The sequence below is a fragment of the Trachurus trachurus genome, assembly GCF_905171665.1.
Source record: "Trachurus trachurus genome assembly, chromosome: 17".
Taxonomy (NCBI): Eukaryota; Metazoa; Chordata; class Actinopteri; order Carangiformes; family Carangidae; genus Trachurus; species Trachurus trachurus.
The window spans coordinates 3,340,438-3,359,583 of NC_139900.1; the positions used below are offsets into that span (position 1 = coordinate 3,340,438).

Sequence of the window (19,146 nt, forward strand, 5' to 3'; positions counted from 1 at the left end):
AAATGTCTGAGCTGTGATCAAAGAGATAAATGAGATGAAGTGATGAGATGTGATGGAGAGAAAAGAGGAAGAGGAAACAGTCAGTCAGCTTGTGTGCAGCTGGTGGACGGTCCCGTGTTTCTGCGGCTCATCAGCAGAGCGAGTCCACAGCAGTAGAGCAGACTCTTCACTATCAGCACTGTGTAGAGCAGACAGAGCAGCTTCACCCTGCACTGAGGCCGGAGAGGATCCAGGGGAACCACTGCAACAGAAAAGGAGTCAAAGAGAAACCAGTCAGTGCTGTGCTGCTCTGCTCTCTGTGACAGAGTCTCCACATGAAGCTGAATCACTGCTCAACACAGTCACCAAGCCTCCATCACCTTGTGCTGCCTGGGCCTCCACCGTGCCCCCCTCGTGCTCGACGTAGCAGCGGTATTTATACGTGTAGAAGGCGTCCCGATCCACCAGCAAGATGGCGGCGGAGCGTCCCGGCTCTGTGAGCTGCAGCTGCTCTCCCTCAGCAGGAAGCAGAGGACCATCCTCCTTCTGTCTTTTCCAGGAGAACTGGACCAGAGGAGGAGACATGGCTGAGGCCAGACACAGCAGGGAGCTCCTCCCCTCCAGGTGGGCTCTGGATGCTGCTGGGTACACGCTCACCACGGGCTTCACTACCTGCTCATCTGAAGTTTGACAGCAGCAACAAGCAGCACAGACACATTCACACAGTCAACAGCAGCTTCCAGCACTGCACTGCATTCAGTCTGATCCTGGACACTACATGGACTCTGATCACTCAGCTCCTCATCAATACAGCACAGAGGTCACCATCAAACCCAGTCATCATCTAATGTCTCGTTTGTCACATGACAGATAAATATTGTAACGGCCCCAGTTAAAAGCCATAGGCTGTCCGTCTGTCACCCTTGACCCTTTCTGTCAAACACTGGGCTGCAGGTCATGTCAGTCAGCGTGCAGGCCGGTGGTTGGTGGAGAGAGTGGGGGGGGGCGGCTCTCTCGGGGTCTGAGAAGAGTGCACCGGAAGTTTTGTGTTGTAGCATGAGAGCTGAGAATGTGTCTGTGAGCTCACGTTGGTTAAGTTTAATAAAAACGTCGACTCTGAAGATAAACCTCGTCTCGGATGCTTCTGTGGGCATTACACTGGTGTCAGAAGTGACTTCGGACGGAAGACGGCATCCGGTCAGGCTAGTTTGGCGTCGCTCTCGAGTTAGCCTGTTAGCTGCTGCTAGCCGCCGCTAGCCGCCGCGAGTTATGGACGGCAGACGAGGAAAAAAAGTGAAGGCCGAGGTGAGGACTGACGAGGAGGACGGCGGTGCTTGCGGGTGGTCGGAGGACGTGACCAGTGAGTTCACGAGAGCTGCTCACGAAGCGAGGGATCGGCTGAGGGACGCCGCGGTGAAGATGGCTACCGAGGCCGGCCTGACCCCTTCATCGGCGATTCGCGCCGCTCCTCGCTTGACCGGAAGTGGCTCGCCAGCGATGGATGGCGGCAGGCAGGACGGCGCTCTTCGGCCGGTGGTGGTCTCAACTGTGAAAACCCCCAAGTACTCCGGTAAGTCCGATTGGGAGGCTTTCCTGGCCCAGTTTGAACTGTTAGCTCATGCAGAGGGATGGACAATGGACAATAAAGCGCTACAGCTGGCTCTGTGCCTCACTGATGATGCTCTGTCCTGTCTTCTGCTGCTGAGCCCGAATGACAGACGAGACTATGGAGCTTTAGTGGGGGCCCTACAGAGACGGTTTGGACAGTGTTTACAGCCCGAGCTCCTGCGAAATGAACTGAGTAACCGGGGCAGGAAGGCAGGGGAGCCGCTGCGTGTGCTGGCCAACGACGTAGAGAGCCTGACACGGCGGGCGTATGCGCACATGCCCCCAGGAGTACAGAGCGAGCTGGCACGGGACCAATTTATCAGAGCCCTCAGCCCCACAGAGTTACGTGTCCAGGTGCAGCTGCAGCACCCTCAGACCTTGCAGGCAGCCTTGGAGATGGCTGTGGAGAGGGAGAATGTGTGGGGCGTGGCTGGTGCAAGCTGTCATGATAAGAACCCACCTGCTGTAAGGGCTGCAGTGGGGAGCCCTCCTGTCGAAGAGAGGCCGGCGTGGGTGGATGAAGTAACTGGACTGTTGAGGGCTGTGTCACTGCAGACAGCACGCAGACCAAACCCAGGGCCCAGGGTCTGCTGGGGGTGTGGCCAGCCTGGACATTTGGTCAGAGAATGCCCCAAGTCACGCCAGGCTCAGGGAAACGGCTCAGGGCCCGCATAGAGGGGGATATGCGGTCCCAAACATCAGCCCCATCTGTAGCACGACAGCCACATCCCCCACCGCCATTTGGAGGTGCCCAACATCACAGCCAGGGGAGCCAGGCACCACTCCCCACAGAAACAGGTGACGCTGACAACTCATGCTGGGAGCCAGTCGTCGCAGTGGGGCGTGCATCTGCAGGTGACTCTTGTTACATTCCCATCACAGTGGAGGGAGTGCCATGTTCGGCGCTAGTGGATACAGGGTCGACAGTGACTGTGGTGAGACCAGATGTGGTACCAGAAGGGACAAAGCTCGAGACCACCTCGGTGCGACTGCGCACGGTCACAGGTGAGCTGGCTCCTATGAGAGGCAGAGGTGTGCTGTCTGTGACGGTGGGGGGAAGAACGCTGCGTCACCCAGTATGGATAGCTGCGGTTCAGGATCCATGTATCCTGGGCCTGGACTTCATGAGGGCTGCAGGCTGTCAGCTGGATCTCCTAAGAGGGACTGTGAGTTTTCAGGAGGGCCCAGTTATCACATTGTTTCCCAGGTTTCTTCCTGACTCGCTTCCGGGCTCTCCTGCAGCTAACGCAATAGAGACTGTTGTTCACTCCTTTCCCAGGCCCCTGTCTCCTGTGTCCCCTCCCCAAAGTGAGAATCGCACCATCAGCCCCGGCAGAGGTCTCTCCACAGCGGCCTCACCCTCGGTGTCACAGATGGGGGAGGAGAGGGTGTTGGCTGCAGTGAGAGAGATATGGAGGAGGAACTGTAGCAGCCTCGACCCGCAGCAGCAGGAGCAGCTGTGGCAGGTGCTGCTGGAGTTTCGAGACTGTTTTGCGCTGAGTGATGAAGAGGTGGGGAGAACTCATCTTTTGCAGCACGAGATCGACACAGGGGATGCGCAGCCTATCAAGTGTCGCCCTCGCCGCCTTCCCTTGGCTCGTCAGCAGGCTTGTGATGAAGCTGTGGAAAAAATGCTGCAGGCTGACCTCATTGAGCCCTCCGATAGTCCGTGGGCAGCAGCTGTTGTCATGGTACCGAAGAAAGTCGGCTGGCGGCTCTGCTCAGACTACAGACCAGTGAATGGAGTAACCAAGAAGGATTCATACCCCCTCCCTCGCATTGACGAGGCACTGGACCTGGTCTCGGGGTCCTCCTGGTTCTCATCCCTGGACCTCCGCAGCGGTTATTACCAGGTACCCCTCGCAGCTGAGTCCAGGCCCAAGACAGCCTTCTGCACCGGGCGGGGGCTGTGGCAGTTCAAGGTTCTCTGTTTTGGACTTTGTAACGCCCCTGCCACCTTCGCCAGGGTGATGGACAAGGTGCTGGCTGGTGTACCCCGTCAGCAGTGCCTGGTCTATCTTGATGACATTCTGGTACATGGCAGCTCCTTCAAGGCTGCCCTGGGTTCCCTGCAACTGGTGCTGACAAGAATCAGAGCAGCTGGCTTGAGGCTGCACCCCGACAAATGCCACTTCATGCAGCGGGAGGTGTGTTTTCTGGGACACAGAGTGGGAGGGGAGGGCATCGGCACCATGAAAGAGAAGGTGCAGGCCGTCACTGATTGGCCTGCCCCCATCAACCAGAAACAGCTGAAAAGTTTCTTGGGCTTGGCCTCGTACTATCGGAGGTTTGTACTGGGTTTTGCCTGCACCGCTGCACCCCTGTTCCAGCTCCTACAAAAGGACAGAGACTTTGTATGGACTGAAAAGTGTCAGGAGGCATTCAGCAGCCTCCAGCGTGCCCTGAGCGAGGCTCCAGTGCTTGCTCCAGCTGACCCCACCTTGCCTTTCATCCTGGATACAGACGCGAGTGGTGTGGGTGTGGGAGGTGTACTGTCTCAGGTGGGGCCGGATGGAGAGCGGGTGGTCGCCTACTTCAGCCGGGCCTTTAACAAACATGAGAGGCGATATTGCGTCACCCGCAGGGAGCTTTTGGCAGTCGTTCTGTCAATCAGGCACTTCAAATATTACCTGTGTGGGTTGCTGTTCACAGTGCGGACGGACCATTCGGCCCTTCAGTGGCTCATGACATTCAAGGAGCCAGAGGGACAAGTGGCCAGGTGGTTAGAGGAGCTCCAGGCCTTCAACTTCCACGTGGAGCACCGAGCTGGGGCACGCCACGCAAACGCCGATGCCCTCTCACGCCGGCCGTGTGCAGCAGACGGGTGTCGCTACTGCGAGAAGAGAGAGGTGAGAGAGAAGGAGCTTCGGGGAGAGGAGGACGTTGGTTCCACTGTGCAGCAGGCGGAGGAGCTCATGTGCCGGGAGCTGCAGATTGTGGGCATGGCAGAGTGGAGACAGCAGCAGGTACAGGACGTGGACATACAGCTCATTCTGCAGTGGGTGGAGGCACAACAGCGCCCCCCATGGGAAGAAGTGGCAGCGCTCTCCACAACGACCAAGGGACTGTGGTCCAAGTTTGATGCTCTGCGTCTACACCAGGGCGTGCTACAACGGGTGTGGAAGGAGCCTGCAACGGGGGAGGAAAGATGGCAGGTCGTCGTCCCTAAGGGCCTGCGTGAGGGGGTGCTTAAGGCCATGCATGGAGCTGCAGGGTCCGGGCATTTTGGAGTAAGGAAAACTCTCCACCGCCTCCGCCAAAGTTTCTACTGGGGTCGGTGCAGGAGGGACGTGGAAGATTTTTGCCGCCGATGTGACCCCTGCACAGCCCGCAAGGGTCCCTCTGGTCGTTCCCACGCACCACTCCAACAGTTTCCTGTGGGGGCCCCGATGGAGAGAGTGGCGGTGGACGTGGTGGGCCCTTTACCACGCTCAGACAAAGGTAACCGCTACGTCCTCTCTGCCATAGATTACTTCACCAGGTGGCCCGAGGCCTACGCTCTGCCAGATCAGGAGGCCGGGACTGTGGTGGATGCCCTGGTGGAGGGCATGTTCAGCCGTTTTGGAGTGCCCGAGACCATACACTCCGACCAGGGGAGAAATTTTGAGTCCCGGGTATTTGCCACCATGTGTGAACGTCTGGGAGCGCACAAGACCCGCACCACTCCTTTGCGGCCCCAGAGTGACGGGTTAGTAGAAAGATTCCACCGAACCTTGGGTCAGCAACTGGCTATTCTCACTGCAAAACACCAGCGGGACTGGGACGACCATCTGCCCCTGGTGCTCATGGCATGTCGTTCTGCCGTTCAAGAGACCACATCCTGCACCCCTGCTCTCCTCATGCTGGGGAGAGAGCTCCGCACCCCAGCAGTGCTGGCGTTTGGCCAGCCCCCAGATGCTGTAGACACACTCTCAGGTCCTGAGTATGCCAGGAAGCTGCAGGACCGCCTGGAGTCAGCACACAGCTTCGCCCGGGGGCAGCAGCAGAGAGCCGGTGTGAGACAAAAGCGGAACTATGATGTGAGAGTGCAGGGGAGGCATTTTCTGGCTGGAGAGCTGGTTTGGGTCTACAGCCCTCAGCGCAAGAAGGGCCGGTGCCCAAAGCTGGACAGCCAGTGGGTGGGCCCGTGTAGGGTCCTGGAGCGGCTAGGAGAAGTTGTCTACAGGGTGCAGTTGCCAGCGAGGGGAAGGAAGGTTGCACTGCATAGAGACAGGCTGGCTCCCTACAGAGGGGGCTCTTCCTCACCGGCACAGAGTACGTCGGGCGACCCTGACCAGCCTGCACTCACCGGCCCACCCCAGTCCCCGTTGCCCCCTTACCCCTCTTCCCCTGCCGCCCTGCCGGGGACAGAGCCCCCAGTTCCCTTATCCCCAGTTCCCCAAACAGCTCGGCCACAAAGGCAGAGGAGAGCTCCAGACCGGTTCAGAGACTTTGTTGGTCCCCTTTGGGGGGGGAGTAGTTAGGAGTGAGACCACACCACATGTTCCTGAAAGGGCTAGAATGCGCCCTGGTCTCACTGGAGGGGCCGGTAGTCTACCCGGACCCTCCTAGTTTAGAAAAATGTGTTTAAGGACTGAAATTGACATTTATTTTTGTCGTTTGTAAAAATAAAAAAAATAAAAAAAAAAAAAGGAAAGTGTTGGCTTTGCTCAGTAATCAAAAATGTTCATGCATTGATGAGATGTGTGTGAGTTCAGACTATACATTGTTTTGGGCGTCCCTCGTGGGCGAGGAACTTTGTGGTGGGGGGGTAGTGTAACGGCCCCAGTTAAAAGCCATAGGCTGTCCGTCTGTCACCCTTGACCCTTTCTGTCAAACACTGGGCTGCAGGTCATGTCAGTCAGCGTGCAGGCCGGTGGTTGGTGGAGAGAGTGGGGGGGGGCGGCTCTCTCGGGGTCTGAGAAGAGTGCACCGGAAGTTTTGTGTTGTAGCATGAGAGCTGAGAATGTGTCTGTGAGCTCACGTTGGTTAAGTTTAATAAAAACGTCGACTCTGAAGATAAACCTCGTCTCGGATGCTTCTGTGGGCATTACAATATGTATCTGAGAAACAGATTTCAGTGTCGTATAATTATCTTTGTTGATGGTCAATTTATTTCATATGAAATATCACATGTAGAAAACGTGTATAAATCATACACATTTTCCCACTAAGATAGGAAAATGTATATATTCCTATCTTAGTATGTATATGTATGTATATGTATATATGTATATGTATATATTCCTATATTAGTGGGAAAATGTGTATGATTTATACACGTTTTCTACATAAAATACATAACAAACATGATTTATCAGAAATATTTGTTAAATGTTTGTTTTTATTATCTAAAAATTCTCACTATTATCAATGATATATACATATATCCTAAAATGTTTATCTTTATGATTTTTTTTTTTTACAATGAACACAGTTTCCATCGCCCAAAACTGCACTTACATGACAACAAAGTTGGAATCTATTTAGCTTTTCTGAAATATGCCACTGAACTTTAAACATAATTAACTTTCTTTAATATTAAATGTATAAACTTAAAAGTTAAGGTTTTACAGATAACATAATTACTTTTGTAGGTGGCATTTTTTTTATTTCACCTAGACTTAGTTGTAAATGACAGAATAAAGACAATGATAGTCAACATTTAATTAGTAAAAATAAATAGCTTTCATACTTTCATACGTAAGTTATAGTTTTGGATGAATTGTCCAACAAAAAGAAGAAGTTGAAAGGGAAGGAAGTTAAAATGGTTTGAAAGGACATAATGCTGACGGCAGTAACGCAGGTAAAGCTTCACAATAAACCCAAAAGGTTTTATTTATTAACTGCCTGAGTTGCTCCTATTTTTCATGCACCTCCACTCTTTTAAGTCAGATTTTAACTTAACATAAAAATGGGTTTAAACTTATTTTCATTTTAAAAATTAATGTGAAGGTGAAGAATTCCACAACGACCAGCATCAGCATAAATATTATAATCTATATTAAAGTAAGGAGTCAAAATCTAAAGATATAAAGAAATGACCTCATTTTATAAATAATTAACCGATATATATTTGTCTCTTCTTCATGTGGAGCTGAGCTGAACCATTTAAACCACTTTTTGTTGTGATAGAAAGCTACAGAACGAATTCTCTGTTAACTCTGAACAAACTAACATGTAAAGTCTGAAACAGCAGAAACTGACTTCAAACACATTTTAACTTCTTCAATAAAACAACTGGAGGGAAATAAAAGTTTGTTCTTACCTGTTACAAACAGTTTAGTTCCAGAGCCAAAGATGTCGTAGTCCAGGTCTGCTCCTCCACAGTGAGAAAGACTAATACAAAAACCCGTCTGCTGCTGAATGTGTCAGCTGAGCTGAACGAGTCCACATTATGAACCAGGATCATGTTTCAGCTCCATCATGTGTTTCTCTAACGTTCACATCAACATCACTGTCTCTTCTTTTCTTTTGGCTTCACACTGAAACATATCAACAAATATTCACATTGAAATTGGTCCAGACGTTCATGTTCCCCTCAGGATGAACCGTTGCTCCAGTTTTATCACATGATTTAAAGTTGGTTTGTTGTTTGGAGTTTTTCTGTTTGATATGATTTTATTCATTTAGCTCCTTTGACTGTTTCTGTTGCTCTTGTTTTCTCATTGAGCTTCTGTGTTTCTTCTCTGTCCTCAGTGTGTGGAACAACAGGAAACCTGCTGAAATATCTGATAACAACATGGATCAACATCAAAGAAAAGTCTAGAAAAAGTGTGTGATGTGGAGGTGAAGTGTGTGAACCTGGGCTGTGGTTTACTGCTCTCTTCCTGTCACTGACGCTGTTTGACACCTGTTCATCTGGAGGTTTTTGTTCAGGCTGCAGGGATCATTTCTCACTGTGGAGGATCATTCTTAGCACAGCGGCAGTAGTAGGAGGCTGAATGAGAGAGTTTAACTTTCTCTATCTTCAACTCACAGCCGTTCTGTTTATTAACAACTGTGAAATCATCTTTCTCAGGATGATTGGAAATATATATTTGACCATTTTGCCTGTGAATAGCAATAATCCATGTGAATGTCTCTTTCTTCTGTGACCAGGCCACATATCCACTGTTATCACACAGCTTAGTTCCTTCACAGGTGAATGAGACAGATTCACCAACTCTCCTGGTCAATGATAACTGGTCCTGGACCAGCTCTTCTGCTGCCATGGCAACCAGTGCTGCAGAGACACAGACAGGTAGATGAAGGTCAGTGTGATGGTGGTAGTGACAGGTAGAGTGTGTGGGCTCCTGATTGGCTGGAAACACTCACCTGAACACAGACAGCACAGAGCAGCAGCTGGGAGGAAAAGCATTTTGTGAATCAGTGGTGTTTCCTCTGGAGAAGCTGAGGAGAAGTGGAGCTCTGATACTGCTGAGGCCAAACAAGGACGAGCTGTGAGCTCAGACGAGGCCACGTGGTTTCTGACGGCTCCTCCAACTCCCATCAGCCCCTGCTGCTGCTGATTGACAGACATTTGTCTCTTGGCCTCATTTCTGTTATGTCTGCCATTTTACTTTGTTTAATTCAGGGATTAGCTTTTATTTCTTAGCTTTTATATTTGTTTTTCGAAAAAAAAAAAAAAAAAAAAAAAACTTCTGTGTTTCCTCATTATAAAGTAGCGTTAGCGTTTCCTCAGTTCACTGTGGTTTTAACAGCTCCCTGTCATGAAAGCATTGTGGGATGGCAGGTGGGTGGGGCTGTGGTCTGTCTCTCATGTCTCTGTGTAAAGCACTTTAAGTTACAATTGCTGTATGAAAAGTGATATACAAATAATTTAATTTGATTTGATTCTGCTCATTTTGTTGAAATTGGTTTAAACTTTTCTTATTTCCAAAATGTGAATAGAAGTAACTTGTTTGATTTGAAATACAGGTTTGTAGCAACCAAAAACGTAATAATAATAATAATATTATTATTATTATTAATAATAATAATAATGACAGCCAATAACGTAATAACAGCCAATAACGTAATAATTTTGGCCATTTTAAATGTAATAAAGCCAATAATGTAATAATGTGCCAATAATGTAATAAAACTTTTGAGCCAATAACGTAATAACTTTTTTGCCAATAATGTAATAAGTTATTACATTATTGGCTGGTAATAACTGGTGCCGATAATGTAATAATGCATAAATATGACTGCAGTTCTTGGAAATAAAAGGCTTTTTTACAGTTTTTGTGCAGTTTGCTAATTAAAAATAGGTGTGGATGACATAGTGGTCATATTTATTCATCCAAGATATGTACTATCTTCACTCACTCACTCACTCACTCACTCACTCACTCACTCACTCACTCACTCACTCACCTGCTTAATGATATGTTTGCAAACGGAAGAAGTAAGCATTGTAGGCTATCAACAACCTCCAAAACATAACCAAACTTGTATATTGAATGGTGTCTGCCAGCCAGTTTATGTCCCATGTTGGATAAAGTGACATTTCAATGTTGTTGTTGTTGTTGTTTTTTTACAGTGATGATAAAGCAGCATAGGTTCCATATTAATACTGTGAAAGTCTAAAGGTAGATGTTTATATTGCTCCATGCAGGTAGTTTTTTTTTTTTTTTTTTCACATTTGTGAATGAAAACACTACCGAACTTCAGTTGGGTATATAATGCTAACCATCAAGTTGGAAAAATGATGGCTAAAAAAAATCAATGGTAAAACCAAATCAACGCCATTGCTCCCCCGAGCCATGCTGGAATTATCACATTTCACATTGCCTATTTCCAATGGTTTGTCTGAGGCAGGAAGTTATACATGACTGAAACATAAAAGGCAGACACCAATCAATACACAAGTTTGGTTATGTTTTGGAGGTTGTTGATAGCCTACAATGCTTACTTACTACAGACATATCATTAAGCACGGTAGAAGTGAGAGAGAGAGAGAGAGAGAGAGAGAGAGAGAGAGAGAGAGAGAGAGAGAGAGAGAGAGAGAGAGAGAGAGAGGTGAAAGATAGTACATATCTTGGATGAATAAATATGACGACTACATGTCATCCACTATACCTATTTTTGATTAGCAAACTGCACAAAACTGCAAAAAAGCCTTTTATTTCCAAGAACTGCAGTCATATTTATGTATTATTACATTATTGGCACCAATTATTACATTTTAAAGGTTTTTTTAATACTAGGCCAATAACGTAACAACCAGCCAATATTGTAATAACTTGTTACATTATTGGCAAAAAGTTATTACGTTATTACGTTTTTGGTTGCTACACAGGTTGATGTGTTTATTTAAACCCAAATGAAAATATGTTCATTTGGGTTATAGAGTAGAGTAGAGTAGAGTAGAGTAGAGTAGAGTAGAGTAGAGTAGAGAATACTTTATTCATCCCTAGGAGGGAAATTCAAATTAGTCCAGTAGCACGACAATGACACAAAAAAGAGAGAAAGATGGAGCAGGGCCGCCAGGTGGAGCAGGACCACCAGGTGGAGCAGGACCCCGGGGGGAGCAGGACCCCCGGGTGGAGTAGGGCCGCCGGATGGAGCAGGACCCCCGGGTGGAGCAGGACCTCTGGATGGAGCAGGAACCACCAGGTGGAGCAGGACCACCGGGTGGAGCAGGACCACCAGGTGGAGCAGGACTGATGGATGGAGCAGGACCACCAGGTGGAGCAGGACCCCCGGATGGAGCAGGACCGATGGTCAAGTGGATGATCCAGGCCGTCCAGAATGGCCTCCTCCATCCTCAGTGCTCATCTCTCCACCACACCCCCCAGTGAGTCCATCAGGGAAACATGACTGAAGTCTGTCGTCATTAAAGGTGCCTCAGGATGTTTAGTCTGTATCCTAGCAACAACTTTATGGAGAACTTAAATGGATGGAACTTCGGCAGTTGCCATTGGGTGGGATGTACACGAGTGATGTTATGATTCGGAAAAAATAAAAAATAAATGTCTACTTTCTGAGTCTTCACCAATATCTCCAGCTCTTCATCACTCTTGTTGGGCAGAGAGTTGATATTTCCAATGATGACTGACCGCAGAAAGGACTGATAGGACATCTCCACCTCCAAGCCTTTAACCCTTGCACCACCAGCAGCACGACAACAACCACAAAAGCACCTCTTCATCTCATCTGGGACAGGATGGCGTCCTCCAGATCTGTTCATTTTCAATGAAAGAAGCTCATCTCTGAAGAATCTCTTCTCTCCACAGAAGCATCCATCAGTAGATGACAAAAAACACAACAACAATATAGCAAATGTTGAGTAAAAGCTCAAAAACTCAGAGCTACCAGATTTTGCTGCTCCCAGTTGAAGCGCATGTTTCGGAACATCCATTTCATCCATGGGTCATCCATTTACGCCCAGAGCTGCAAAGAGGCCTGAGAACTATGATATTGAATATTATCTGAATGGCTGTTTGTTTGTCTGCTCTGTATATTAACACTCATTGCATCAAACAGTCAGAGGAAACGACAGGATGAATATTTCAATGGATTTTTTTTCAAATATCTAATATCAGTTTGATTTATTTTCCAAACATTATTTTCATGTCTGTCTTAAGAAACAGAGACTCGGTCTCAGTTTACACAGTGAGAAGCTCTTCCTGTGTTTCTGCTGAAATCATCGGCCCACAAGACACAGAAGAAGCCCGCCCCCCTGTGGTGAGGCGGAAGAAGTGCAAGGACATCCAGATGATGCTGACTGCGGTTGCCATGACAACACAACGATGCCCTTCTTGCCTTCTTCTTCTTTTTTTCTTAGATCTTGCTGGAAGGCCACACATGCAACCTACTGTTAGAAATACTTTGTTATTTTACCTGAGCAGGTGTTTATGTTATATAGTCCTATATTCTTGTCTTAACATCCATATTTATGACAAACAGGCTGTGCTCTGGGACAAAGTGCAGCTTTGTGGATCAAATATCTACTCTATTGATCACTGGCGTATTGAAATTTATTCTATTATGGACTGAGATGTCTGTAGGCTGTAGGGTGTTGTTCAAAAGTATTAAACGTCTCCTTATTCTGTCAGTTATATAACACACAGATGACTGAACAATCCAGTTTACCCAGTTTTATTTGGCTCAGGCATACAGTATTATTGCATATTGACTGGAAGTACAATTCATTTTGTGTAGTTTTTTAACTCGTCTTTACAAGTTTGGCGACTGTAACTTTCTTTTTTATATGCTTTGGTCAGACAAATACAAACTGTTACATTATTACAGTAACGTGAATAAGAATAACATTCATTGTGTTCTTTTTCAAGATCCGCCCAGTCTTTTTTTTTCTTTGCAAAAATAAAAAAAATGTAATAAAAAGGAGTCTGCAGTGCAGCAACAACATCAAGCCAGACCTACAACACAAAACATCCCCAAAACAAAAAACAAAGCAAAAACACACCACCCTCTACATAGTATAAACATCCTGTAACTGAACCAAATAAAAAGAAATATGCAAAGGTAGGTGGTGTCATCCTTTCATATCCAGCAGTTGAGTGACCGTAGCTTTACTTTAAATTCAAAACTCAACCCAGATGATGTGTATTTTTTATTTTATTGGATGCTGAGAAATTAATATCTGATCATAGGCTACACTGTGTTCAGGGTGATTCAATTCGGTGCATTTTGCGTCCCACAGGTTTATACCTCAAAGATTTAACTAACTCAAATAAAGTAACAGTAACATTTTGCATTTTATATCTTTGGGTTATAAAACAAAACAAAAAAAGTAGAAATCTTCTTTTCATTTCATTTTGTTAAGGAGTAGGGCCTAGCCTACTCACTGTTTCATGGTTTTGTTCAACCCCTGTAACAACATACCAATTCCCCTGTTTTAAAAAATAATTGTTCAGTTCAACATCCTCAGCTTTGAGTAACTGACATCACTGAAGTCTTTAGAAGAACAAACTGTGAAGACAAGAAAGAAAGCTTCTTTTAGTTTCATTGTGAGATCGTCACATCGTCAAGCTAAACCTTTCAACCCCATTGTATAAATAAATGAAAAAAAAACAATCATGTTGAAAAATATTATACACCAGTGATTTCCTAAAGCTATGTGATGCTATATGCCTTGGCTCATTAAAGGGATAGTTTAACATTTTGGCAAATGCCCCTATTGCCAGTGAACACAATGGAGGTGAACAGTAGGCTACAGGTCCCCTGTCCCTCATCAAACTCATCAAATACACAATCCAACAACTCCAAAACGCTCTGGTGGACAAGTTGTGACCTGCACATTCACCACGCTAGGAGATAATCATGTAACATTAGAGACAGAGTTGTTTTAGAGGCAAATGCAACCGGAACTACATTCCAGACACGGCTGCTGGGCGGAGGGATTTCAAAAGCGCAAAGTAGTCTAATTCTGAGTATTTGCTTCATGTGTCGTAATGTTACATAATTATTTCCTAGCGTGGTGAATGTGCAGGTCACAGCTTATCCACCAGAGCGTTGTGGAGTTGTTGGATTGTGTATCTGAAGAGTTTGATGAGGGGACAGGGGACGGACCTGTACCGTTCAGCTCCATTGTGTTCACTGAGCAGCTCACGGCTCTGCCCCGCCGATCTCAAAACAACATGCACCGATAATTGAAGGTGATCAAGCCAGACTATATCATTAAAATGTCTAGTCTGGCAACGACCGGTAGACCTCGGCTCAATCCAGGGGGCGGGATGAAGGCTGTCTTTCAAACTGCCTCTGCACCAATAGGGTAGCGCTACGACCAATCAGAGCAAAGAGCAGGATGACGTTAGCCTGACAAGCCAATTAAAATGTATGTCGTCATGGCGTTAAGCCCGCCCAACGACTCTCTAAAGAGGTACTAGAGCGCTGTGATTGGTCAACACAAACGGTGTTCGAGACTCAAAAAGTTCCTATGGCTCGTTTCTAGACCCACCTACGGAGCAAATATATTTGCTGCCGCTAGGGTGCTGCTAGATTTCTAGGCTAGGGATTATGGTGAGAGGACGATCATCTGACTAAATGGTGAACTGTCCCTTTAAGGATCTTTGGCTTCCTTTTAGCCAAAATCCTCAAACCCGTAACAAAAAACAGTCATTGTTACTGGGTTGAAAGTTTTTTGGGGTTTTTTTCTTCTTCAAAAATCAGTATGAAGCAGACTTGCCAACCCTCCCGATTTTCCCGGGAGAGTCCCGAATTTCAGTGCCCCTCCCGAAAATCTCCCGGGGCCACAATTCTCACGAATTTCTCCCGATTTCCACCCGGACAACAATATTGCTACACCATCCGACCTTCACTGGGCGCCGTTTCCGGCCGGACAATAATAACGGTTACACCTCGAAGTCAAGCGCGGCAAACAGAACAGAAGAAGAAGAAGAAGAAGAAGAAATGGCGAGTAAGAAGAGAAAGTACGCATGCAAGTTTAAAAATGAGTGGAAAAGAGAATTCCCATTCATCCAGGGCAGCTCGAAGGGGACGGGGTATGCTACCTGCACATTGTGTAGATCCGACTTTTCCATCGAACACGGTGGCCGAACGGATATAACAACTCATCAGGGGTCGGAGAAGCACAAGGCTGCGGCAACGCAGCACCGGTCCCAGCCCAGCATTTTGGGCCATCTTGCCAAGGGGAGACCTGAGGGTGTTATTTACGCCGAAACAAAGATGGCTATGCTGTTGGCAACGAGCAACGTTCCATTCACTTTCGCGGATGTTTTCAATAAGTCCGTTAAGGATATGTTCCCGGATTCGGAAATCGGCCGCCAGTACGCAAATGGCAGAACAAAGGCCACCCAAATTGTGAAAGGTGAGTGTAACTTATATAAAATAATATTGTTTTCTAAGAGTTAGGGTTGCCACCCGTTCCTTATAATACGGAGTCGTCCCCGTATTTTAAGATACAAGAAAAGTTTTCTCCTCGGCTCAGAGCAGAGTGACTGACAGACCCGTGTTTCAGACCAAACACTCTATAGAAGTGATTGCTGTCGGAAGATATAACTATTTAAGAGTTATATTAACACAAACATTCACCTTACTTCTGCTTTAAATTGTTAAATATTATTATTATTATTTTAAGTAAGCAGCAAGTACAGTACAGTTAGTAGAAAAACTGTGTTTTCATTACTGTGTACTTTGATAGGTGCCATTGCCCCCGAATTGGACAAGGAGGTGATACAAATGTGCCAAAATCAACCCTTTGGTCTGATGTGTGATGAAAGCACAAGCAGAAACACGGATAAAGTATGTATTTAGTTTTTACACTTCTCGTGTAAAGTAATTTGTGGCTGCTGTCAGTGAAAATTGCTCTCTAAATATATATATATATATTTTTTTTAAGGAGTTTGTGATATTGGCCAGGGTTTGTGAGGCTCAGGAGGTTGTGACAAGGTTTCTGCACATGCCAGTGTGCAACATTGGCACAGCACAGAACCTCTTTGAGTCACTGAACACAGTGCTAAGGTAAGTGTAAAGTCACTAATGTCCATGTAAATACGTTATAATATGCTAGCTAGGAGACAGACCACTAATAAGTTATGTTGTACTTTGTTTATTCCTAGTGACAGAAAAATTGCCTGGGGAAACGTTGTGGCATTTAACAGTGATAATGCCAGTGTCATGAAGGGGAAGCACAATTCTGTTGTCAGCAGAATCAAAGACATGCAGCCATCCCTAATTGACATGGGATGCATCTGTCATCTGGTCCAGCTGGCCACAGGATGTGGCATTAGGGCTCTACGCCAGCCTATTGAAGACATCCTCAGCAGCATATATGCTCACTTTGACATCAGGTAAGCATATTGATATGCCGCATGTCATGTTACACTTGCACATACGTTAAAAGAGAGCCTCTGTGCCACAATTTGACAGTTATTGGATGTCATTTTGATTCCCTGGCTTTTCATTATTTAACAATTTCTTTCCTGTTTTTTTTGTTGTTGTTGTTTTTTAACCTTTCCCAACTTTAGTGCCAAACGTTGTGAGATCTTCAGAGAGTTTGTGGAGTTCACAGACTCTGAGACCCTGAAGATACTCCGGTATTGTGCAACCAGGTGGCTCAGCTTGCTGACGTGCATAAACCGGGTGCTCAACCAGTGGAATGCACTCCAAGCATATTTTTCCAGCCATGAGGATGTGGAGAAGCCTGGCAAGGTGAAGATGCTGGCAGAGCATCTAACCAGCAAAAAGACCAAGTTCTTCTTCCTCTTCCTCTCCCAGGCTCTGAAACCACTGGCTGAGTTCAATGTTATGTTTCAGGTCAGCCAGCCTATCAAAAGATAAACTTAAATAATTATATTAAATAATGCAGTTATCATCGTTTTTCATAACTGATAATCCATAATGTGTTTCTAGGCTGAAGGAGTGATGGTTCATAGGCTGCACCAGGAGATGACCAGCCTGGTGAGGAGATTCATGGGGAGATTTCTCCCAGCCAGCCTCATTGCTGACGTCCCACTGAAGGACATCAAATTCAAGGATGCCAGCCTACAGTTGCCAGACAGCGAACTCTTTCTTGGAGCAGCTGCACAAAGCCTCTTGGAGGACAACATGGATGAACTTTCCTCTTCTGCCCCAATGATGATCAAGTAAACATTATGATTATTGTGTTATCCAAATCAGCTTACCTCCTAAGAGCTAACTAACTGACATCCCATCATACAATGCCTGTAATTTTTGATCTGATCATGTGTCACAGGGCAGCGAGAGACTTCTTTGTAGCTGTGACCACAAAGATGATGACTGCATTCCCCCTCGACAACATCATCCTCCAAAACCTGACCGTGTTGGACCCAGAGTCACGGCATCAATTTTCCCCAAACTCAGGTACATCCCCTTTTTTTAATTGATGGTGGTAGTTGTTTAATAATCACCTTCAGAAGTTATAAAGGATAGTAACAGAGAAAGCAATTATATCCCCAGCTCACTTGTGCTTAATTTACTCATTTTCATTTGCAGTTATAGAGCTAGGGAAAAGTCTGCCGCAGCTACGGTTGGACCTGGATAGCCTTAGGGAAGAAGTAGTGGAGTACCAGGTGCTTGGCAGGGAAGATCTTCCTCAGGAAGCAAGGATCGACAGGTTTTGGGCCATGCTAGGGAGAGATGGAAGATTCCAGAATCTGGTGCATTTGATGAAGGCACTTTTGTGCGTGCCACACAGCAATGCATCATCAGAGAGGGTGTTCAGCATGGTTAGAAAGATAGTGACAGAGAATAGAACGAGGATGGACAATTCAACCCTTAACTCACTCCTTTCCTGCAAATTAAATTTCACAGGTGCTGCCCATACCTACGCTCCTTCAAGGGCTGTGCTGCAGGCTGCGAAGCATTGCACCTTCAAATACAACCATGTGTAGAGGAGTGTTGTTGTTATGTATATTGTTATGAGGGAAGAGTATCCCTGGTTCTCTGTCTATGTATGTACCCGTATCTGTTGTATAGGCTGTTTTAATTTCCTTTTGATGATTACTTTTATTTCTAGCATACATTGCATAGATTGATGGTTAATCTATGCAATGTATGCCTTTTTTGTTTTTATTTATTGAGCATACGTTGCATAGATTGATGGTTAATCTATGCAATGTATGCCTTTTTAGTTTTTATTTTTATTTATTGAGCATACATTGCATAGATTGCTGGTTAATCTATGCAATGTATGCCTTTTTTGGTTTTATTTATTTAATTAATATTTTTTTATTTATTTACCATCTTTTGCACGGGTAGGCTACTGTGGACAGCTATTAAATTTGTTACTTGACTTTGTTACTGTGGACTGTTATTTTCTTTGTCCAATAAATGAACTCTGTGAAATTCAAGTATTTCATTTTTCTTATTTTGTGTGTGTGTGTGTGTGTGTGTATGTATATATATATATACATATATATATATATATATATATATATATATATATATATATATATATATATATATATATATATATATATATATATATACACATACACCCCCCCCCCCCCCCCCCCCCCGGCCCTTTTGAAAATCTCCCTAATTCTGAGGTCTCAAGGTTGGCAAGTATGGTATGAAGTATTAGTATTTTCAACTATTTTGTTGGAGTTGCCACTAAACTCCGGTTTCTGTTGTTGTTGTTATTGTTGTGTGGATGAGAGTTTAGCTCAAACTCGACTTTATCTGTTCGAAACACACAACTCAACGACACCGTGAAAGTAAACGCGACAACATTTATATTTTTCCCCACACATTTTACGGTCAAATTCATAAAAAAATATATATATATAATCCGTCCACTACTCTGCCGACACAGCCGTCTTGCTCCTTATTGACTTCCGGGCACAACAAAACGTCGTCACACCGCGTTGCATTCTGGTCAACGTAGTCAAGTGAGCTACAAACGGTCGATTTCAATCATTTAACACAATATATTGGATTAAGTAAGTAGATTTTCTTTCGGGACGGGATTATTATTGAACAAAGAAAAATAAAAAAAGATGTAATTCGTGTTTTCGTGTGTAAAACATCCAGACGTGGTTACGCGGGCGGAACTACAACTCCCAGAATCTGGCGTCATTGCGTGTTACGTTTAGCAACGGTCAGTCGCTCAGGAGGAGGAGAAAAAAAAAAAAAAACAGCCGCTTC

At 45.7% G+C, this 19,146-nt stretch overlaps 1 protein-coding gene across 1 annotated transcript; it reads right to left on the reverse strand.

The window, feature by feature from the left end:
* LOC311000295 (uncharacterized protein) lies at window positions 1-7,863 on the reverse strand. The gene is made up of 3 exons (XM_083990973.1): window positions 7,835-7,863; window positions 360-659; window positions 1-241 (listed from the first exon to the last, which is right to left on the reverse strand). The coding sequence occupies exons 2-3, from the start codon at window positions 562-564 to the stop codon at window positions 81-83; spliced, it is 366 nt and encodes a 121-aa protein (XP_083847099.1). The 5' UTR covers window positions 565-659; window positions 7,835-7,863; the 3' UTR covers window positions 1-80.
* Window positions 7,864-19,146: the final 11,283 nt, after the last annotated feature.

What these genes read in the sequence shown, in the direction of transcription:
- LOC311000295 (XM_083990973.1), bottom strand. Translation starts at nt 564, where the DNA reads ATGTCTCCTCCTCTGGTCCAGTTCTCCTGGAAAAGACAGAAGGAGGAT. An exon ending in GGAGGCCCAGGCAGCACAAG is followed by an intron (nt 242 to 359) that starts GTGATGGAGGCT and finishes TTTCTGTTGCAG; the next exon opens with TGGTTCCCCTGGATCCTCTC.